The sequence below is a fragment of the Cervus canadensis genome, chromosome 3 (assembly GCF_019320065.1).
Source record: "Cervus canadensis isolate Bull #8, Minnesota chromosome 3, ASM1932006v1, whole genome shotgun sequence".
NCBI lineage: Eukaryota > Metazoa > Chordata > Mammalia > Artiodactyla > Cervidae > Cervus > Cervus canadensis.
In genome coordinates this window covers 83,373,928-83,391,127 of record NC_057388.1, presented here as the reverse complement: position 1 = coordinate 83,391,127, position 17,200 = coordinate 83,373,928, and the positions used below count along the sequence as shown (strand labels likewise).

Here is a 17,200-nt window from a genome sequence, read left to right as displayed (position 1 = left end):
ACCAGCAGGATGCAGAAAATGCTTTGCAAGAGTTCGGTGAATCCTGAAGCACGGATTTTTATGCACAAGAATAAATAAACTTATTTCCCATTGGCAAAAATGTGTTGATTGTAATGGTTTCTATTTTGATTAGTAAAGATGTATTTGAGCCTAATTATAATGATTTAAAATTCACGGTCCAAAACTGCTATGTTAGGTTATATCTGCACCAGCCTAACAGGTGCCCAGTAAACATTTGATTAATGAATACATCCAGCACCAGTTTTCTTAAATAGCTGTAAGACCTTAAAGACTGCTTGTGCCTCGGCCTGAGGCAATAAGCTCTTTTTAATCTGGCTCCATTTTGCTTCACTGTTGAGATTCTGTTTGTTAAGGCTTTTATATTCCTCTTCTTCTAGTCCTCAGCGTTGTTTTTTGTTTTTGTTTTAATTACTGTTCTTTGTTGAGCCTTCCATCTTTGATGTATGCTTTTTTTAAATCTCTACCTTTCTCTATTTTTTTTTCTTTTTCTGGTTATTTCTCATTGTGGAAATTACCAGGTGATAAAAATTTCTTCTTTCCGGAATGAATTATTTGTGCTTTCTTTTTCTAGATGATTTTTACTAGTACTTATGACTTACTAATCTTGTTTCTGTTTTTCAAATGGGTGGTTTCTGTATTGGGTTGTTAGGTTACCATGGAACAAAAGTGTGTTATAAGTTAATTATTTAGGAAATTTCTCTGAGATCACTACATAATTAATTATAAGAATTCATTTAAATATAAATTAAGCTATAACTTAAGTTACAACCAAAAGAAAAACAAAAAAAAAACCAAAGACACTCAGCAGTTGAGAATGCTGAACACATACACAGGACACCCCAAACACGAGGCCATTAAAGCGATGCCATTTTTCATTGTGCCAACTTTACATTCATGATGTGCTGGTCCCGCCAGGCCACGCTGCACGGGGCCGCGTCATGCCGTCTGGCACTGCACTCCGGCCCGCGGCCCGTCATCGTCCTCTTCATAGGCCTCCCTGTGCTGGCGCCAGTTCTGCTCGTTGGGATTAAACTCCTTCAGCTCCACCTGATCCATGTCCTCTGTAATCCTGACTTTCTGTCGAGGCGGGAGCAGAGCTTCCAGCTGGGAAAGCTTGTCTTGGGGAAGCCAGTGTTTTTCAGGAAAAATAACTAAAAACTGTATGATCAGAATCCCTTTCTCCAGAGGTGATTTGTAGATTGGCATTCCTTCATTACGCACACATTTCAGGTCCCCATGCTTTATCACCTCACCTGATTTGGATGTAATAACAAGGACTCGATCATCCAGTGTTTTTATCGTCTTCTTGAAGCCACAAAGGGCTTCAGAAAGCTGAATTTTCATTTTCATGATCAAGTCATGGCCTCGTCTCTGAAAGACACTTTCTCCACGTGCACCTCGATAATCTTCTTCTCTCGGATGACCTTGTAAATCACCTCTAGTCTGCATATGAAATCTGTTTATTTACATTTTCAGGATATTTTTGAGATGCCAGTGAACGCACTGACACTTTGTGCTTCTAGTGGCTTTGCCATAATTCAGTTCCACCAATAAAGCACAGCCCAGACAGTAGCACTCAGCCCCTGAGCAAACCTCCAGGCACGAAGTGGGTGACCTGGCCCATGTCCAGCTCTGCAGTTTCTTCCCCTCTGCACCTGCCTCCCAAGGCAAAGTTATAGAGGGCATGATCTCAGGGCTGCTAATGTGACATTTCTGAATCTTGATTCCAGATGGTTCTCCTCAAGAATAAAAGCACATCTGTGGGCTGGATTTGGCTGCAGGGCCTGGCTCACACTGAGTGGGCTGCAGGGCCAACTTGGTTCCTGCTGTCTTATGCCCTTGAGTGTTTGGAGTGGGGTGGGTCTGATCATCTCTCTTGGAAGCTTCCTGAGCCTTCCAAGCCTTGTGGTGAGGACAAACCAGTGTTTTAAATGAAATACTGATAAAACTATTTGCCTGCAACCCCTGCACCTTGCCTTTTGTTGTTTTCTGTTGACAGCGTTTGCAGTGCTGTCCCACCAAAGTGCTTACTTGTAAAGAAAATGAAACCATCCACATCCCCAGCAGCCTTAGTGCAGCGACAGAAGCCGTGGGAGATGCTGGTGGCTCAGCGCCGTGGCACAGCCCGTTTCCCTGCCTGACCAGTGATCCTGGGTGACTTGAGGCTCTGGGAAGGCAGGGGACATCTCAGTGTTTTCCACCTCATTCTCCCAGATTCAGCTCCTTTCCAAAGGATGGATGGTTCATCTCCTTGCACAGCCATATCACAAAGGGCTTCCTGCTCAAGGGATAAAGTTTTAGTGAGAACTTAAAAGTTCTACTCTGGACCGCAGTCTGTATGGACTACCACTGTAAATGATAACTTGTTCGGAAAGATATTAATTACTTGTTTACTCCTGGCAAGTAGACTACAATATAAATTTAGATTCCTCAACCTTCAGCCATTACTGCTCCTTTCCTTCCCGTAACAGTCACAAAGAAAAACTGCTGCCTTCTCAGCTGCTGGGTTAAAGCAGAGGCCACTTTTCAGATCCACCCTTACTTGGTCATACAGTGCCTGCAAGTGTGACTCAGACCAGGGGCCTCCCCAGGAGACCCGAAGGGCAGATCAGACCCACGGCAGGTAGGTTCAGCGGGTGGACCAGACTCTAGCAGAACACTGCTGGCTGGTGGGTGGGCATAATTTACTCAAGATAGGTACAGAAGGAGCCTGTCTGCCCCACTTTGACCATTAGTCAGGAAAGAAAGAAAATCTATTCTTCCAGCTAAGCCTGTATGAAAATCAGTTTACAAATGGACCACAACTCCAGGGTGTTCTGTTTCTGTGCTGTGACTTCCTAAAGAATTATTGCCAGAAAACTACTGTAGTTGATGATAAGGCAAAATTGCATTCAGCTCCTTGTCATGTAAATGGGATCTGGAGGGTGTTGCTTAAAATTTATTCCACCTGTACATTTGTATGAGAAAAAAAAAAGAATTCAAAATTTTTATAGTTAATTTTTTTAAATGGAGAAACAACCAAACTCCTTATCTTTCTTAACTTTTAAAATTCCATTTATGTTTCATATTAAAATTTCATGTTCAGGATAATAATGGTGCATTTCATATAAGTATGTCATCAGAGTATCTAAGAACATATTTAAAGCTTAGCTTTTATGTAATAAGAAAACTTAGGATTGATTTTCGCAGGTTAGCGTTTAGGAACTTGGGGCTACACATGCACATAAAAAAAGCTGAAATGTTTTGACTAGTAATCTAGGCCGTTGTGATTGCAGAAAAGACTTTTATTTATTCAAATGATTTTTTTCCACAGTTTATTTTTAATATTCATTGAAAGTGTCTGAAATTTTTTTCGTTAACACCATTGTATTTTTTTCATTAATAAAACAATAATCATTGTAGACAATTATTAAGTATTACGTCATAGTACTTGTTGTAGACAGTTGGTTGTCAAGCAAAGATCTGTAAGTCCTGATATTTTTCAGTCTTTTCCATGTCGGCTGATTCTATAATAAAGAAATGTCTGTTTTCCTTACCTAAAATTCTTATTCTGACCTATATAATGTGGTTGTTCTGATAGTGTGATTTGAGTCTCATTCAAGATGAAACCCCTTTTAACAAAGTATTAATATAGAGGTACTCGGAAGAAGTAGTGGTTTCCTTAATCTTGGGTCAGTGCAGTGGCTAGTATGTGTGGGGAGGTAGCATTGACTCGGAGAAGAGAGCCTGCTTCCTAAGACTGTCTGGACTGTGGAAGGGGATAAACAATACCCCCCTTGTTTTGAATCATTGTGCTTTAAACTTTTTCTATTTCAAGGTAATTTTGTGCTTACAGAATAGTTGTAAAGGCAGTACAAAGAATTCCTGTATATACTTCAGACATGTTTGTCAAGTGTTATAACATTTTACCATGGTTTTCTCTATGTGTATATATATGCATATTATTATTTTCTGAATCACTGGAGAATAAGTTGCTGATATGATGCCCCAAATATTTCAGAATGTGTATCCTAAAAAAAGGTCAATCTCTGTGCATTATCATAGTATCATTATCAAAATCATACTCGGCAATTTTTAATTTAACATGTGCTTGCTTACTTGGGGCAAAGTACAGGTGAAGTAGAATATAGACTTACAAAACTTTTAGATACTTAAGGGAATTACAGTCTACTAATCAGTCAATTTAGAAAATTATTCTATTTTAGAATAAGATGTGTGACGTGACAAGATTTTATACAGGATACACATATGTTTCTAGAAACATGAAGGAAAAGCAGTCATTTCAACCTAGAGAATCAGGGAAATGCTTCTTGACTGTTGCAGTCAACCCCAAAAAGAAGTGCCCTGCTGAAGGACAGTGGTAGGGATTCACATCCCAGAATTCATCCTCCATTTTATTTCTGTCCTTGACAGTGAAAGTTCTGAGGACTGATGAACTGTTGGAATAACTCAGCACTAAAATGTCAGCAATGCATGAGATAGGTCAGATTCTGTTTCTACGAAAGTTGAGACAGTACTTTTTTTTTTCTTTTAATTATTAACAAATTTTCACCGTAACATTATTGAGCTTAAGAAACAGACTGATTTCCTTTCCTAAGCACTTGTCTTTAGGTTGTTTTTCAAGAATACCTTCTTGATTATGAAAGACAAGAAGTAGTTGAGTTGATTAGCTGTAATTACTTTAAAGGAATGGAAGGAATGTTTTTAAAAACTTAATTAAGCCACTGTCAATCTAGAGTTTTAGGGATAGTCACTGTTTTTATTATTTCTGGCATTTGTATATTAAATGTCATGCTAGTCTTTATAATTATTCTGAGTTAATCAGAAAAGGCTTTTATAAGGTGCTGTAATATATAGTTTTCAGACTTTGACAGTTTAAGAAGGAATGAAATAGGCACACTTAGACTCATTGGAAAAGACCCTGATGCTGGGAGGGATTGGGGGCAGGAGGAGAAGGGGACGACAGAGGATGAGATGGCTGGATGGCATCACCGACTCGATGGGCATGAGTTTGAGTAAACTCTGGGAGTTGGTGATGGACAGGGAGGCCTGGCGTGCTGCAGTTCATGGGGTCGCAAAGAGTCGGACACGACTGAGCTACTGAACTGACTGACTGACTGACTGAGACTGACAGTAACATTGTACCAAATTTTACAAATTGCATTGCTGAAAATCGCTTATTAGTTGCATTCTTTAGTATTAAAATTTTATAAATTGTTTTAGACTAAGGTTTATAATGCCAACCATACTTGTGTAGAGAATTATAAAATTGTTTCCCAGATCTTTATACCTTAAAAGGTGTAAAGATTTTTAAGATTTTGTTTTACATTTATGTAAATGTTTAAATGAGATTTGGGGGTATTTGTGATTGTTATTAAGTCCATATATACATCCTGACAGTGTTTTGCACTGTTAATGTTTGTTCCATAGGGACTTTTGTCCCAAGGGAATTTCCATAATGGAATTTCAAACTCTCTTAATAATACATTTTTTTTTTTTTCTTTTGCAAGCTATAACTTCTTGCTTTCTAGTTAAAAAATACAGTCAGAAGCTTCTTAGGACACTTTCTTGGTATCTAGATTCCTAATTGTTTTTCTTTTTAGAAATAACCACATTTTTACAGCACCATATTAAAAGAGCTGTAGTTTATATGAATTTTCCTTGGAAAACAAGTTTTCTCATCTGATTTTTTAAGTTTTCAACTTGATTTTTAATATCTTTGGTTAATAGATACAAAATCTGTTTTTCTGATATTTTCAATGCTAGAGGTTTAGGGTCAAGATGCCTGTGGAAGTGTCATGTTAAGACTACACTTACAGCTCACTGGTATGTTCTAAGCAGGCCAAGGGCACACCCACATTCTTCAATCTACTTTTTTAAAACCCAGTGTCCTAGTTTCTGAGCTGTCTTCATAATTTTTCAACTGGCTCTTGTGGAATTTTTCCTGCTGCTTTGTGTCCTTTTCATGGCTGTCTATGAAATATAAAGATGAGTTTGGTCTGCAAAAGTTAAAAACATCATCAATCACTGTTACCTGGAAAAGTCTTTCTGAAATTTTGATCTCTAGCAGAACACTGATTTCTGAGTTTATTAATTGGTCTTTGGAATTCTCTTAGCAAGAGAAGGCATTCCCCAGACATAGTTAAGTAACCCAAAACAGTTTCATCTCTAAATCTTAATGTAGTCTTGTCTTTTTATCACAATGCCCAGTATTCATTGAACTGATGTACCAAATCATAATTGTCTCCTATTTGTGGTTGTTTAAATGTCTTCTGTTTTTAAAACATAATTAATTTATATTTATATAAATATTTTTAAATTTACATTAAATACAATTTTTGGTTTTATTTTATATTATTTCCTTAATTTCTAGTTTAGGAGTAAGATTTCTGGATCAGAAAAAATTATTGTTTTCAGAGGATTTATAAGTGCTGACCTGTAAATGTGTGTATTACTCTTACAAAAATTGGAATTGAATAGTTCCATGTTAGATTGTAGTATATAGGAAACTTAGTTTAGAATTAAGTGAAAGTTTCAGTTGTGTCGTGATATAGTCATGAGGGAGGTGGCAGCTACAAAACCCTAATGCATGTTCTAAGGTATCCATTGCACACCGTGCATTAATTCCTTTCCTGTGCATCTAAAAGGGTAATGGGAGAATTGGGACAACAGTCACTCAGATCATTTCCATATCTTCATTATAGCTTTCAAGCAGTGTGGCCAGGTGCACTTCACTTAAAATCTTTTTTTCCCTCAGTTTTACCATCTTTAAAAAACAAGATGTTAGAATTCATCTTTCAATGTATGTTCAAAGTTTCCAGTACTGTAATTAATAAGCATAAATCTTGCTTTCAGATTTGGCTTAGTACCTATATTAAGGGGTTAATTATTTTATGGAAATCAGACTTTACTAGTAGCTACTACTTTGTTGCTCAGATGTTCATTTTGTGGGCTTCCCTGGTGGCTCGGCTGGTAAAGAATCTGTCTGCAGTTGCGGGAGATCTGGGTTTGATCCCTGGGTTGGGCAGATCCCTTAAAGAAGGGAAAGATTACCCATCCCAGTATTCTGGCCTGGAGAATTCCATGGATTGTATAATCCATGGGGTCGCAAAGAGTTGGGCACGACTGAGCGACTTTCACTTGGACTTCATTTTATTGGAAAACCGGTATATAGTACTGGGAGTAAGAGTACGGGATCTGAAGTTACAAACTGCCTGGATTAGAACTTCAGTTCTGCTACTCAACTGTGTGATATTGGGCAGATTATCCTCTTTAACCTTGGGTTTCTTAAGCATAAAATGAAGCTTTAATAGTAATAAAAATGGAATTATATTTAAAAGTGCTCATTAGCACATTCCTTATACATGTTAAGCCTCAATGCATATTAACTTTCAATAATTATTTTTAGTAATTGTATTAGTTGTGTATTACTACATAAGAAATTAGTTCAAAAAGTAGCTTAAAATAATGATAAATGTTTATTACGTTTTTGTTTCGTCGGGTCCAGAATTTAGGAGCAGGTTGGCAGGAGGTTCTGGTTCCGTGTCTCATGTTGAGATTGCAGTCAAGGTGTTAGTAGGGGCTCGGTTATCATAGTGTAATTTTGAATCTAATGGCTGTAAATTTGATGTTTTGCAGACCATGTCTTCGGCAGTGGTACAGTTGTATGCAGCAGATCGGAACTGTATGTGGTCAAAGAAGTGCAGTGGTGTTGCTTGTCTTGTTAAGGACAATCCACAGAGATCTTATTTTTTAAGAATATTTGATATCAAGGTGAGTTTTGTTTTGCCTTCACTTGAAATGTAGATGATTAGTTTTCTACCTTAATTTTAATTTAGTATAAATTTGTTTATCCTTTATGTAATATTTAAATTATACTTAATATTAGAAGAGTGAAGCTTGGTTTGAGATATTGAAGCATGGGCACTGTGATCAAATGGGCAGCAAACCCTAAGCCAAATGTGAATAGTTCCCCATTTTATCTATCCACATGTTAAAGGTTTTGTTGGTTTCTCTATTTTTATTCTTTTGGAAATGGACTTTTCCCACGTTCTCTTATTTTGTAATGATACTCTTTTTATTCCATACTATCCATCACAGACTAGCATATATAGTTCTTGCAGGGAACTACAAAAGTGTATCTTATATTTTAGCTTGGTGTGTTCTTATTTACTGCAGCCCGGGTTTAAAGTATTATACAATATCTATAATAATGTATTTGCTGCCTGTTTTATGTTGTTTCTCAGCATAGGTATGTATTTTCAGATTTTCCCAGCTTTGTATCCCTCTATCTCAAGTGTAAATCCACCCTGTCTTAGATTGGATGCCCTTTGTCAGGAACTCATCTCTGATAGTCACTCTAAAAATCATCTTTTTGCTGAGATGAAGTCTCTGTTTATCCTTTAAAATTTTTTCTGTGGGTAAGCCTCCTTACTTAATATTTATGTGTGGCAATAAGTATAATAGGGTTGTAGTTAGAAAAAAACAGAAAACTAACTTTGAACTCCTGAACAGTACTTACGATTAAATAGGGTGTAATCAAACTGCTTTACATTTCTGGGCTTCGGCTTATTTATTTGTAAAGTGTGATGACCATCTGGATCTGTTGCAGAGTATTTCCCTGAGAGTAAGTAAGTTTAAGTCACTGCCCTTTGTAAATTAGTAATTTGTAACACCCATTTCACATACTTCAAGACAGCTGAGAGATGTGGTGTACTCCTGTTACCAATAGGAGTTTAACCGTGGCAGCGATTCTGGGAGGTGGGGAGCACATGCATAGTTTAAAAGACACTCTTCAGTCCTTTGATATATTTCTCATCAGCAAAGAGAAGCACTATTTAGAAAGTAGATATACATAGAACTCCACGGAGAAGAAGGGGATTCCATTATAAAGGTCATAATGTGTGTGGTGGTAGTTCAGTCGGTAAGTTATGTCCAACTCTGTGTGACCCCATGGACTGCAGACCATTAGGCCCCACTGTCCATGGAATTCTCCAGGCAAGAATACTAGAGTGGGTTGCCATTTCTTTCTCTAGGGGATCTTCACGACCCAGGAATTGAACCCAGGTCTCCTGCATTGCAGGCAGATTCTTTACCAACTGAGCTATGAGGGAATCCCCATAATATGTATACAGCATTTTAAAATATTTTTGAATTGGTGGTCTAGGTGGAACCTTGCATTTCAGAATAGGGCTGTGATTATATTTCCCTAACCAGTCATCTCCAATTATAGATAACCATTGCTAAATACGTACAATTAGCCACATTTGGTATTAAGGTTAATGATATTTCTTGTACTAGGGCTATCGATATGACAGTCACTGATGGATCCCTTAACCATAGTTTAACCTTGTACACTTTAATCATCATTCTCTTTCTGCTCATGATTGATAGTACTTATACCAGTGTTTAATTAGGAGTTCAGTTAAGTTGCTCAGTCGTGTCTGACTCTTTGTGACCCTATGGACTGCAGCACACCAGGCTTTCCTGTCCATCACCAACTCCCGGAGCTTGCTCAAACTCATGTCCATCAAGTCCGTGTTACCATCCAACCATCTCATCCTTTGTCATCCCCTTCTCCTCCTGCCTTCAGTCTTTCCCAGCATCAAGGTCTTTTCCAGTGAGTCAGTTCTTCTCATTAGGTGGCCAAAGTATCGGAGCTTCAGCCTCAGTCCCTCCAATGAATATTCAGGGCTGATTTCCTGTAGTATTGACTGGTTTGTTCTCCTTACTGTCCATGGGACTCTCAAGAGTCTTCTCCAATACCACAGTTCAAAAGCATCAATTCTTTTGGAGAATTAATCAGAATTAATTTTGGAGAATTAATTAATAATAATTTATTAATAATCAATTAATTAGGAGACCACTCTGCAAAAGTTAAAAGTTCAAAGATTGTTAATGAATAGTACAGAGAAGGCATATTTGACCCTCTTAGCGTCTACAGAATTGAGGAAAAGAGAATGAAATCCAGTAATATTTGGTAGTGTACACTCTAAATACTGCTGATAGAACTATGCTTTGATAATCAGTGCATGTACAAAAGAATCTTACCACTTCTAACATTGATGATCTAGTAATTGTTCTAGTTATGTATTTGACCAAGTATATATTTGGAAATGCTTGGCTAATAAGATTATATCTTAGCATACTGAGTTCAACTCACTTGGTATGTAATTTTTATGAGAGAAACACTATCCAATATTTACTGTTTTGTTGCTGCTTATTAAATTATATATGTGTTATCTATGTATTGTACATGTATGTGGTCTGTATGTAAAGGCTGTTAATATAAACAGTGCCCTAATAGGAGTCATCTGCTTTGTTTTTGTTCCTTTTTTTTATTCCTAGAGGTTTTCTTATTGGTAACTCTTATTTCAACTTTTATTTTTTTTCTAGGATGGGAAACTATTGTGGGAACAAGAGCTATACAATAACTTTGTATATAATAGTCCTAGAGGATATTTTCATACCTTTGCTGGAGATGTAAGTCATATTTCCTTTATTTCCCTGTTTAGTGTAATTGCATTTACATTTGTCTGTGGAAAGTATGTGCTTTTTATGTAAACCTGTTGTATAAAATATAAGGAATTATTTTACTTTTAAAAGCATAGTCACAGATATTACGGCTTAATAGGAAGCAACAGCTAAGATTTTAAGGGAAAAGTTTTCTGAGAGGAATGTAAATGTAATTTGGCATGTAGAAAAGAGGTTTCTTTTTCATCTTCTCTGTCTTTGGGCATATAGTTTTAACCTGTCTATGTGATTTTGGACAAATAGTTTTAACTCTCTGGATTTTAGTTTTCCTGTCTATAAAAATGAAACCCCTAACCCCTGGTAACTTTTAAATATTGAAGATTATATTGCCATACAAATTATTTTGTGAAAGAATAGTTCATGACCTAGAAGAGCACTAAAATACAGTAGTGTTAGCTGCTCGCTTCTCTCCAACTCTTTGCAACCCCACGGACAGTAGCCCACCAGGCTTCTCTGTCCATGGATTCTCCGGGAAAGAATGCTGGAGTGGGTAGCCATTCCCTTCTCCAGGGGATCTTCCTGACTCAGGAATCGAATCCACTTGTCCCTCATTGCAGTCAGATTCTTTACTGCCTGAGTCACCAGGGAAAGTGAGACAGGGGAAACAGAACTTTAAAAATTTATTGCCTGTACCTGGGATCAGGGCTTCTTTGGTGGGTCAAGGGTAAAGAATCCACCTGCAGTGCAGGAGATGCGGGTTTGACCCCTGGGTTGGGCAGATCCCCTGGAGAAGGAAATAGCAACCGACTCCAGTATTCTTGTTTGGGAGATTCCATGGACAGAGGAGCCTAAAGGGCTGCAGCCCATGGGGTCACAAAAGAGATGGACACAACTTAGCAACTAAACAATGACAACAACGTAGATTATGAGTGACTTTAATATTCTGTTTTCATATTTCTATTTCCTAAATTTTCTACAGTAAAAGATTGGATTAGATGATATATCTGTCTTTTCAAAATGCATTTTCTTCTTTCTTTGTTAATTTTTCACATTTTTCTTCATTGTATGTAAAATATATGTACATATGTAAAAGTGTGGAGTAAATGCCGTAATAATGTCAGTGTGTTCTCACACTTTTAATAATGTACGTGAATACCTGTAATTAAGCTGCAAAATAAAAGCATAAAAAAGATAGAGTTGATCTGCATTTGATCAATGTTTCTAGTGTTTGTCTTTTCAAATCCAAATGTTTACAGAGCTCTATTGAAGGATCAAATTCTGTTCACTCTTTTTTTTTTGATTGAAGATGAAGTATCATTTTAACATTTGACTGTCTACTGTAACATAATAGTAGTCTTTACCTTCTCCATGCTTTTTGCCTTCTTAAGTTATTCAAGTGATAAAGTTCTTGTGTGCTAATAAAGTGAAGCTTGCTTTCTTCAGAAATGTACTTTTGTTAGTTATCAACTTTTTTGTTAAATAAAGCTAAATTTGTGGGGTTTGTTGTTTACCTTTTTTGTTGAAAATATTCCAGACCTGTCAAGTTGCTCTTAATTTTGCCAATGAAGAAGAAGCAAAAAAATTCCGAAAAGCAGTTACAGACTTGTTGGGCCGACGACAAAGGAAATCTGGTAAGCATTTTTTAAAATTTCTTTAAACAGGAGCTGGCTGTGGCTTACAGGACTGATCTGTCCTACCATCTATTTCTGTCAACATGGTTTTATTGAAAACAACTATGCTTGTTGCTTTACATGTTGTCCTTGACTATGTTTTCTCCCACAGCACAGTTGGATAGTTATGACAAAGTCTTTATGAAGCACAAAGCCTAAAGTAATTACTATCTGGCCCTTTACACAAAACAGGTTGCTCATTTTCCCTTTAAAAAACTACTATTTTTATTGGGTTGATTTTTTTTTTTTTTTAAGTTTTTTTAGAGAACTCCAGTAATCTTTTTGGTTAATAATATTTAACATCCACTGACTTTTAATGTTTGCATTTTTATTTCATTATTTGTAACTCACATTTTAAAAAGTATTTTATGTTTTGTGAACAAAGACTTTAGGCAGGCCTAGAAACATACATGCAAAGTTGCAAACAAGATTTGTAAACATTGCTTTGTCTCTTGTTTTGCCCCTAATGTTGTGTGTTATAAAATCATAAGGAATTTAGTTTAATGCATGAGACTCTAATATATATAAGACATTAGAGAATGATGCAGGATAATATAGCATTTTAAATTCGTTGATGTAGAACTACTCAACAGTAGTCAAATACCAGGCATTCCTGTTGTAAAGTGGGAGAAGGGTGATTAGGAAAGGTGAACTTCTCCAGAATCATCATCTTAAGCAGATCACTTGTAGGACAAATAGCTTATGGGAGATGAGACCAGTAAATAGATCCCCTTGAAACTAGCTGTGCTCATGTATTCCTTGAAAAGTCTTTTTGTACGTCCAAGTATACATTACCCCAGTTTGAAAATCACTGTATGCAAGGATGTGCTTTACCAGTAAGAGGGAATAAGTCATGAAAAAGTACAGGAATGCAAAGGCATGTGTTACATTTTATACATGTTAACTGTTATTTTAATGGATTTCTGAGAAGGAGGTAATGTACAAAATGAAAATGAACTGAGTTGTTGCCTCACTGTCATCTTATATCCTCTTTGTAATGAGTGAATAGAATTATTAAGCACCTATTGTTTTTTACTTCTTTTTGGAGCCAGGGTTGTTTACCACTTGATTCTATGCTGTGGAAGAATTTAATTCTGTGGAAGAATTTGAGGTTCAGTTCCTATTTCAGTGACGTGTTGTGGTGCCAGGCCAGAGGTCCCCTGGAACTCCTTTTAGTCAAACTGTGTGACATTTTCAATATAAGAAAGAGTTTAAAACACTTCTTACTGTATGGAATAATTGACTTGGAAATAGATAGGTCACCTAAAGGTGTCTGTCACCTGGTGCAGGAATTCTGTTTATACAGTTCCTAAGCTTTTAGTCATAGTGTTTCAGAAGCAGAAAGATGGCAGCCCACATGGGAGACAGCTGATTCATCGTTCGGCATCCTTGTCATGCTAAATCAGCCTTCAGTCTCGCTTCTCTTTAACTTAGATGCATGTGGACCAACTTTTGGTGCAACAAATAATTAGCCAGTTTTAATTTGGAAACAATCTACCGTGCCCTCCTTAGGCTGTGTTCACTTCTTTAGCTTAACCACTTCCATTTTGTTATTCCTCACATGATATAATTTATAGACTCATTGTCCTGTATGTTGTGCTCTGAATGCATTATAGATTTTTATGTCTCTTCAAATGATCCACATTTAGAAAATGGTCCTTCAAATGTGATGTCCAGGTTTGAACGTAGTGCTCCAACCGTGGTCTGACTAGTACTGTGATACTAAAAACGTCCCCTGATACAATTAAACACTGTTCTGCTAACGTTTCTAGCAAACACTTCACACTATTCGCTCTCATTTTTAGTTCAACCAAAGGTTCTCTTTTTTCCTTAACATGGTTTTCAAGCCAGGATAGTGTTATATTTCTAAGTAATTGCTTTTTAGAACTTATACTCTGAACTTTACATTATCTCAACATATTTCCATGTTTGTGTCACCAGCAGTTTAAGAAGTATTTCCTCTCTGGATGTAGATGTAACATCACCTTGGAAACTAGAGATTTGACATTCATGGACACAGGATGTGCTTTTATCAAATGTTTCAGAAAATTACTTCATCAGACCACCAGATGGAGTAATCCATTTGTATTTCCCATTGCCAGGATTTTCAAATTGTCCCTCAGTTAAATTCTATTAATTTTAGGATTGTGGCTGTTTAGAAACTAAATATTTTATTATATTTTTATTTATGGTATTTGGAAAATTCGGGATATTTTGAAAATATAATTTTGGAAAATTTTGTATTACAAAAATCTGTGGAAATTGTATTTGTTGGAAATTTTTCAACCACTTTTGAACTTTCTTGAAATGAAAATTGTGTCAAACTTGGTATGAATGCAAGAGTACAAGTATGAACGCAGTGGGTTAGTAGCAGTTCTCTTGGTGTTACTCCTGTTTAGTTGGCCATAGTTTTTCAGTGTTCCTTCTGTCTGCCCCGTGCTTAGGCGTCTGTAGCTGTTTTCATTCGCTTTATGCTTTCGTTCAGTCCCGTAGCTTTAAATGCTATTTGCTGCTGACGCCCAACATTTTATCTACTGCCTTTGACCTCACCGCTGACCTTCACACTCCTGTGCTCCAGTTGTGTGATTAGAATAGCCTTCAAATTTATATGTATGAACAGAACACTTAATCCAGGCTCCCCAACCCGATTTAGACTTGCTCCTATTCTCCTAGTCTTCCCTGTCCCAGTAAAAGGCCTTGGCTCCACCTTGTCACTCTGGCTCCCAGTGGTTCTTCATAAACCCTATCGTGAGTCCCATTGTCTCTGCCTTCAAAAACATGTCTTGAATCTGTTTCTCACCACCTCTGTTGCTACCACCTTAATCCAAGCCACCGTCGTGTGTCATCTGGACTACCTGATGCTCTCACCTATCCCTCTGCTGTCCCTGTATGCCCCTTATTCTCTCTTTCCCACATAGTAACCAGGGAGAACTTTTAAAAACATAGATTAGATCGTGCCACTTCTCCTGTTCAAAAACTTGTAAGAGCTTCGTATCATATATGAAATACAGTCTATATTCCTTAACCCATGCATGTCTTGTGGGACCCTACATGCTCCAGTTCCCCGGTTTCCCTTCTGACTTCTCTCTTCCGCTCTTCCTTTGGTCCACTGCAGCCCAGTATTAGGGTTTTGCCTTCATGCTATTCTCTCTTCAGGGCCTTTAAATATGTTCCCTCTCTTGCTTTATTCAAATGGTGCCCAATGTCACTTCCTCAGAGAAACTCTTATTAACCACTTATAAGAATAAGAGTTTAGATGAATTAATTTTTTATGTTGGTTTTTGTATGACATATGTCTAATAATATTCTTTGAATTTATTTCCTAACAGAGAAAAGACGAGACCCCCCAAATGGTAAGCTCTTCACTAATTATTGATCAAAACAATTTTAGATTGTGATTTAATCCTTGTAGAAACATGTACCACAGACACTGCTCAGCTGCTTCAGTCACGCCCGACTCTCTGCAGCCCCATGGACCTTAGCCCGCCGGGCTCCTCTGTCCATGGGGTTTTCCAGGCAAGAAAACTGGAGTGGGTTGCCATTTCCTTCTCCAGGGGATCTTCTGACTAAGGGACTGAACCCAAGTCTCTTACATCTCGGGCATTGGCAGCCAGGTTCTTTACCACTAGCGCCACCTGGGAAACCCCATCATACACATTAATACCTACTATTTAATATGTATGATTAAATACTGTAGTTTATTGTGTTCTTATTTTAAAATAAGTAACAGGTGAGGACTTAGAAATGTACTGTTCTTTGGCTATTTTCTAGGTGCCCGTCACTATTACTTACATCTTAATTCCTTATGTACAGTTGATTTAAGTTCAAAAATTATACAGACTGGTCTTAATGTCTTCCTTAAAAAAAACAGTAAATTTTATCTATCATATTTCTTCATTTCCTACTTTCATGTTTCTTTTTTTTTTCTTACTTCAAAAGATTATTTTACAATGGGAATATGAAACTAGCCCCTTTGAGAATGAACACTTAACTGTTCTGGTGTGCTTAAATCAATAGTAGCTGTGCTTACTGTGCTGGTGTGTTTAAAACACATAGTAGCTGCCCATGATCCTCCTAATTTGATAATGAAGTAATGTGGATTGAAGTATTAGTAACTGAAATAATGCAGATTCATTTATTTAAAATATACGTAGTTATACTAAAGAATAAGAGCAGGGTACTAAGATACAAAGGACAGGGTCCTAGATCTTTTGTGCAGAGTCTCATCCTGGGTCCCATAAACCCTGGCTGAAGTTTTGTGCTAAATATTGTATATATGTTCTTTTCTCTGGGGAAAGAGGATCCATGGCTTTCATCACACTGAAATGGGATCCCTGATCCTATGATAGCCTTTGTTATAGTGGGGAAACACTTAATATAGTACAAAGTTCTTAATATATGACAACTGTTGGTGGTTGCTGGTTTTTGTTTCTTTTAAACCAATTTATTACTTTCTGATTTTGTCCTTAAATTTGTTTTTGTGATATAATAACATGAATCAGACATTGCTGTATTAAATTTTGGATTATTTACCTTATTATAATTTTTTAAAAAACTTGACTACCTTCAGTAGTACTTTAAATGTGCCAAGCATTGTATACTTTGACTTTCTGTTTTGAATGGAAATTTTTAATACTTAGGTTACAGGACTGCTTGGGGATAAATAAAGTAATCAAAGTGTTTAGCATGGTGCTTAATATGAGTTATCATGATGAAGACAGTGACAGTGATCATACTCACAGTTACCCTTTACTGGTCGTTTGCTACCTGCCAGGCATTGTCCAGAAAACACATGAAGTAGCTGCTATTATCCCTGATGTAGATGAGAAGACTGGCACAGATAGGTGACTTGCTCAGGGTCACAGAACTAGGAAAGTGGAGCAAGATTCAGTCTCAAGTGTTCCAGCTCCAGAGCCTGGCCCCTTAACCACTGTGCTGTAACCACTGTGCCACATCAGGATGGTTTTGAAGGAGAAACTGAGACCTAGAGAGGGTACGTAGCATGCCTTGAGGTGTGCAGCTAGTATGTCACAGAG

General features: G+C 37.1%; 2 protein-coding genes across 3 annotated transcripts in view; one reads left to right on the top strand and one right to left on the bottom strand.

Annotated features, from left to right (window-relative positions):
- WASL (WASP like actin nucleation promoting factor) overlaps positions 1-17,200 on the top strand; it is a 78,309-nt gene that overhangs the window by 32,471 nt on the left and 28,638 nt on the right. For both annotated transcript variants that reach the window (XM_043463614.1, XM_043463615.1), the window contains exons 2-5: positions 7,660-7,794; positions 10,417-10,503; positions 12,029-12,125; positions 15,494-15,517. In XM_043463614.1, coding sequence (XP_043319549.1) covers positions 7,660-7,794; positions 10,417-10,503; positions 12,029-12,125; positions 15,494-15,517 — 343 coding nt within the window. The remainder of the gene's footprint in view (positions 1-7,659; positions 7,795-10,416; positions 10,504-12,028; positions 12,126-15,493; positions 15,518-17,200) is intronic.
- On the bottom strand, positions 738-1,470 carry LOC122438913 (dnaJ homolog subfamily A member 4-like). The gene has a single exon (XM_043464233.1). It carries the CDS (start codon positions 1,468-1,470, stop codon positions 958-960), a length of 513 nt encoding a protein of 170 aa, XP_043320168.1. The 3' UTR covers positions 738-957.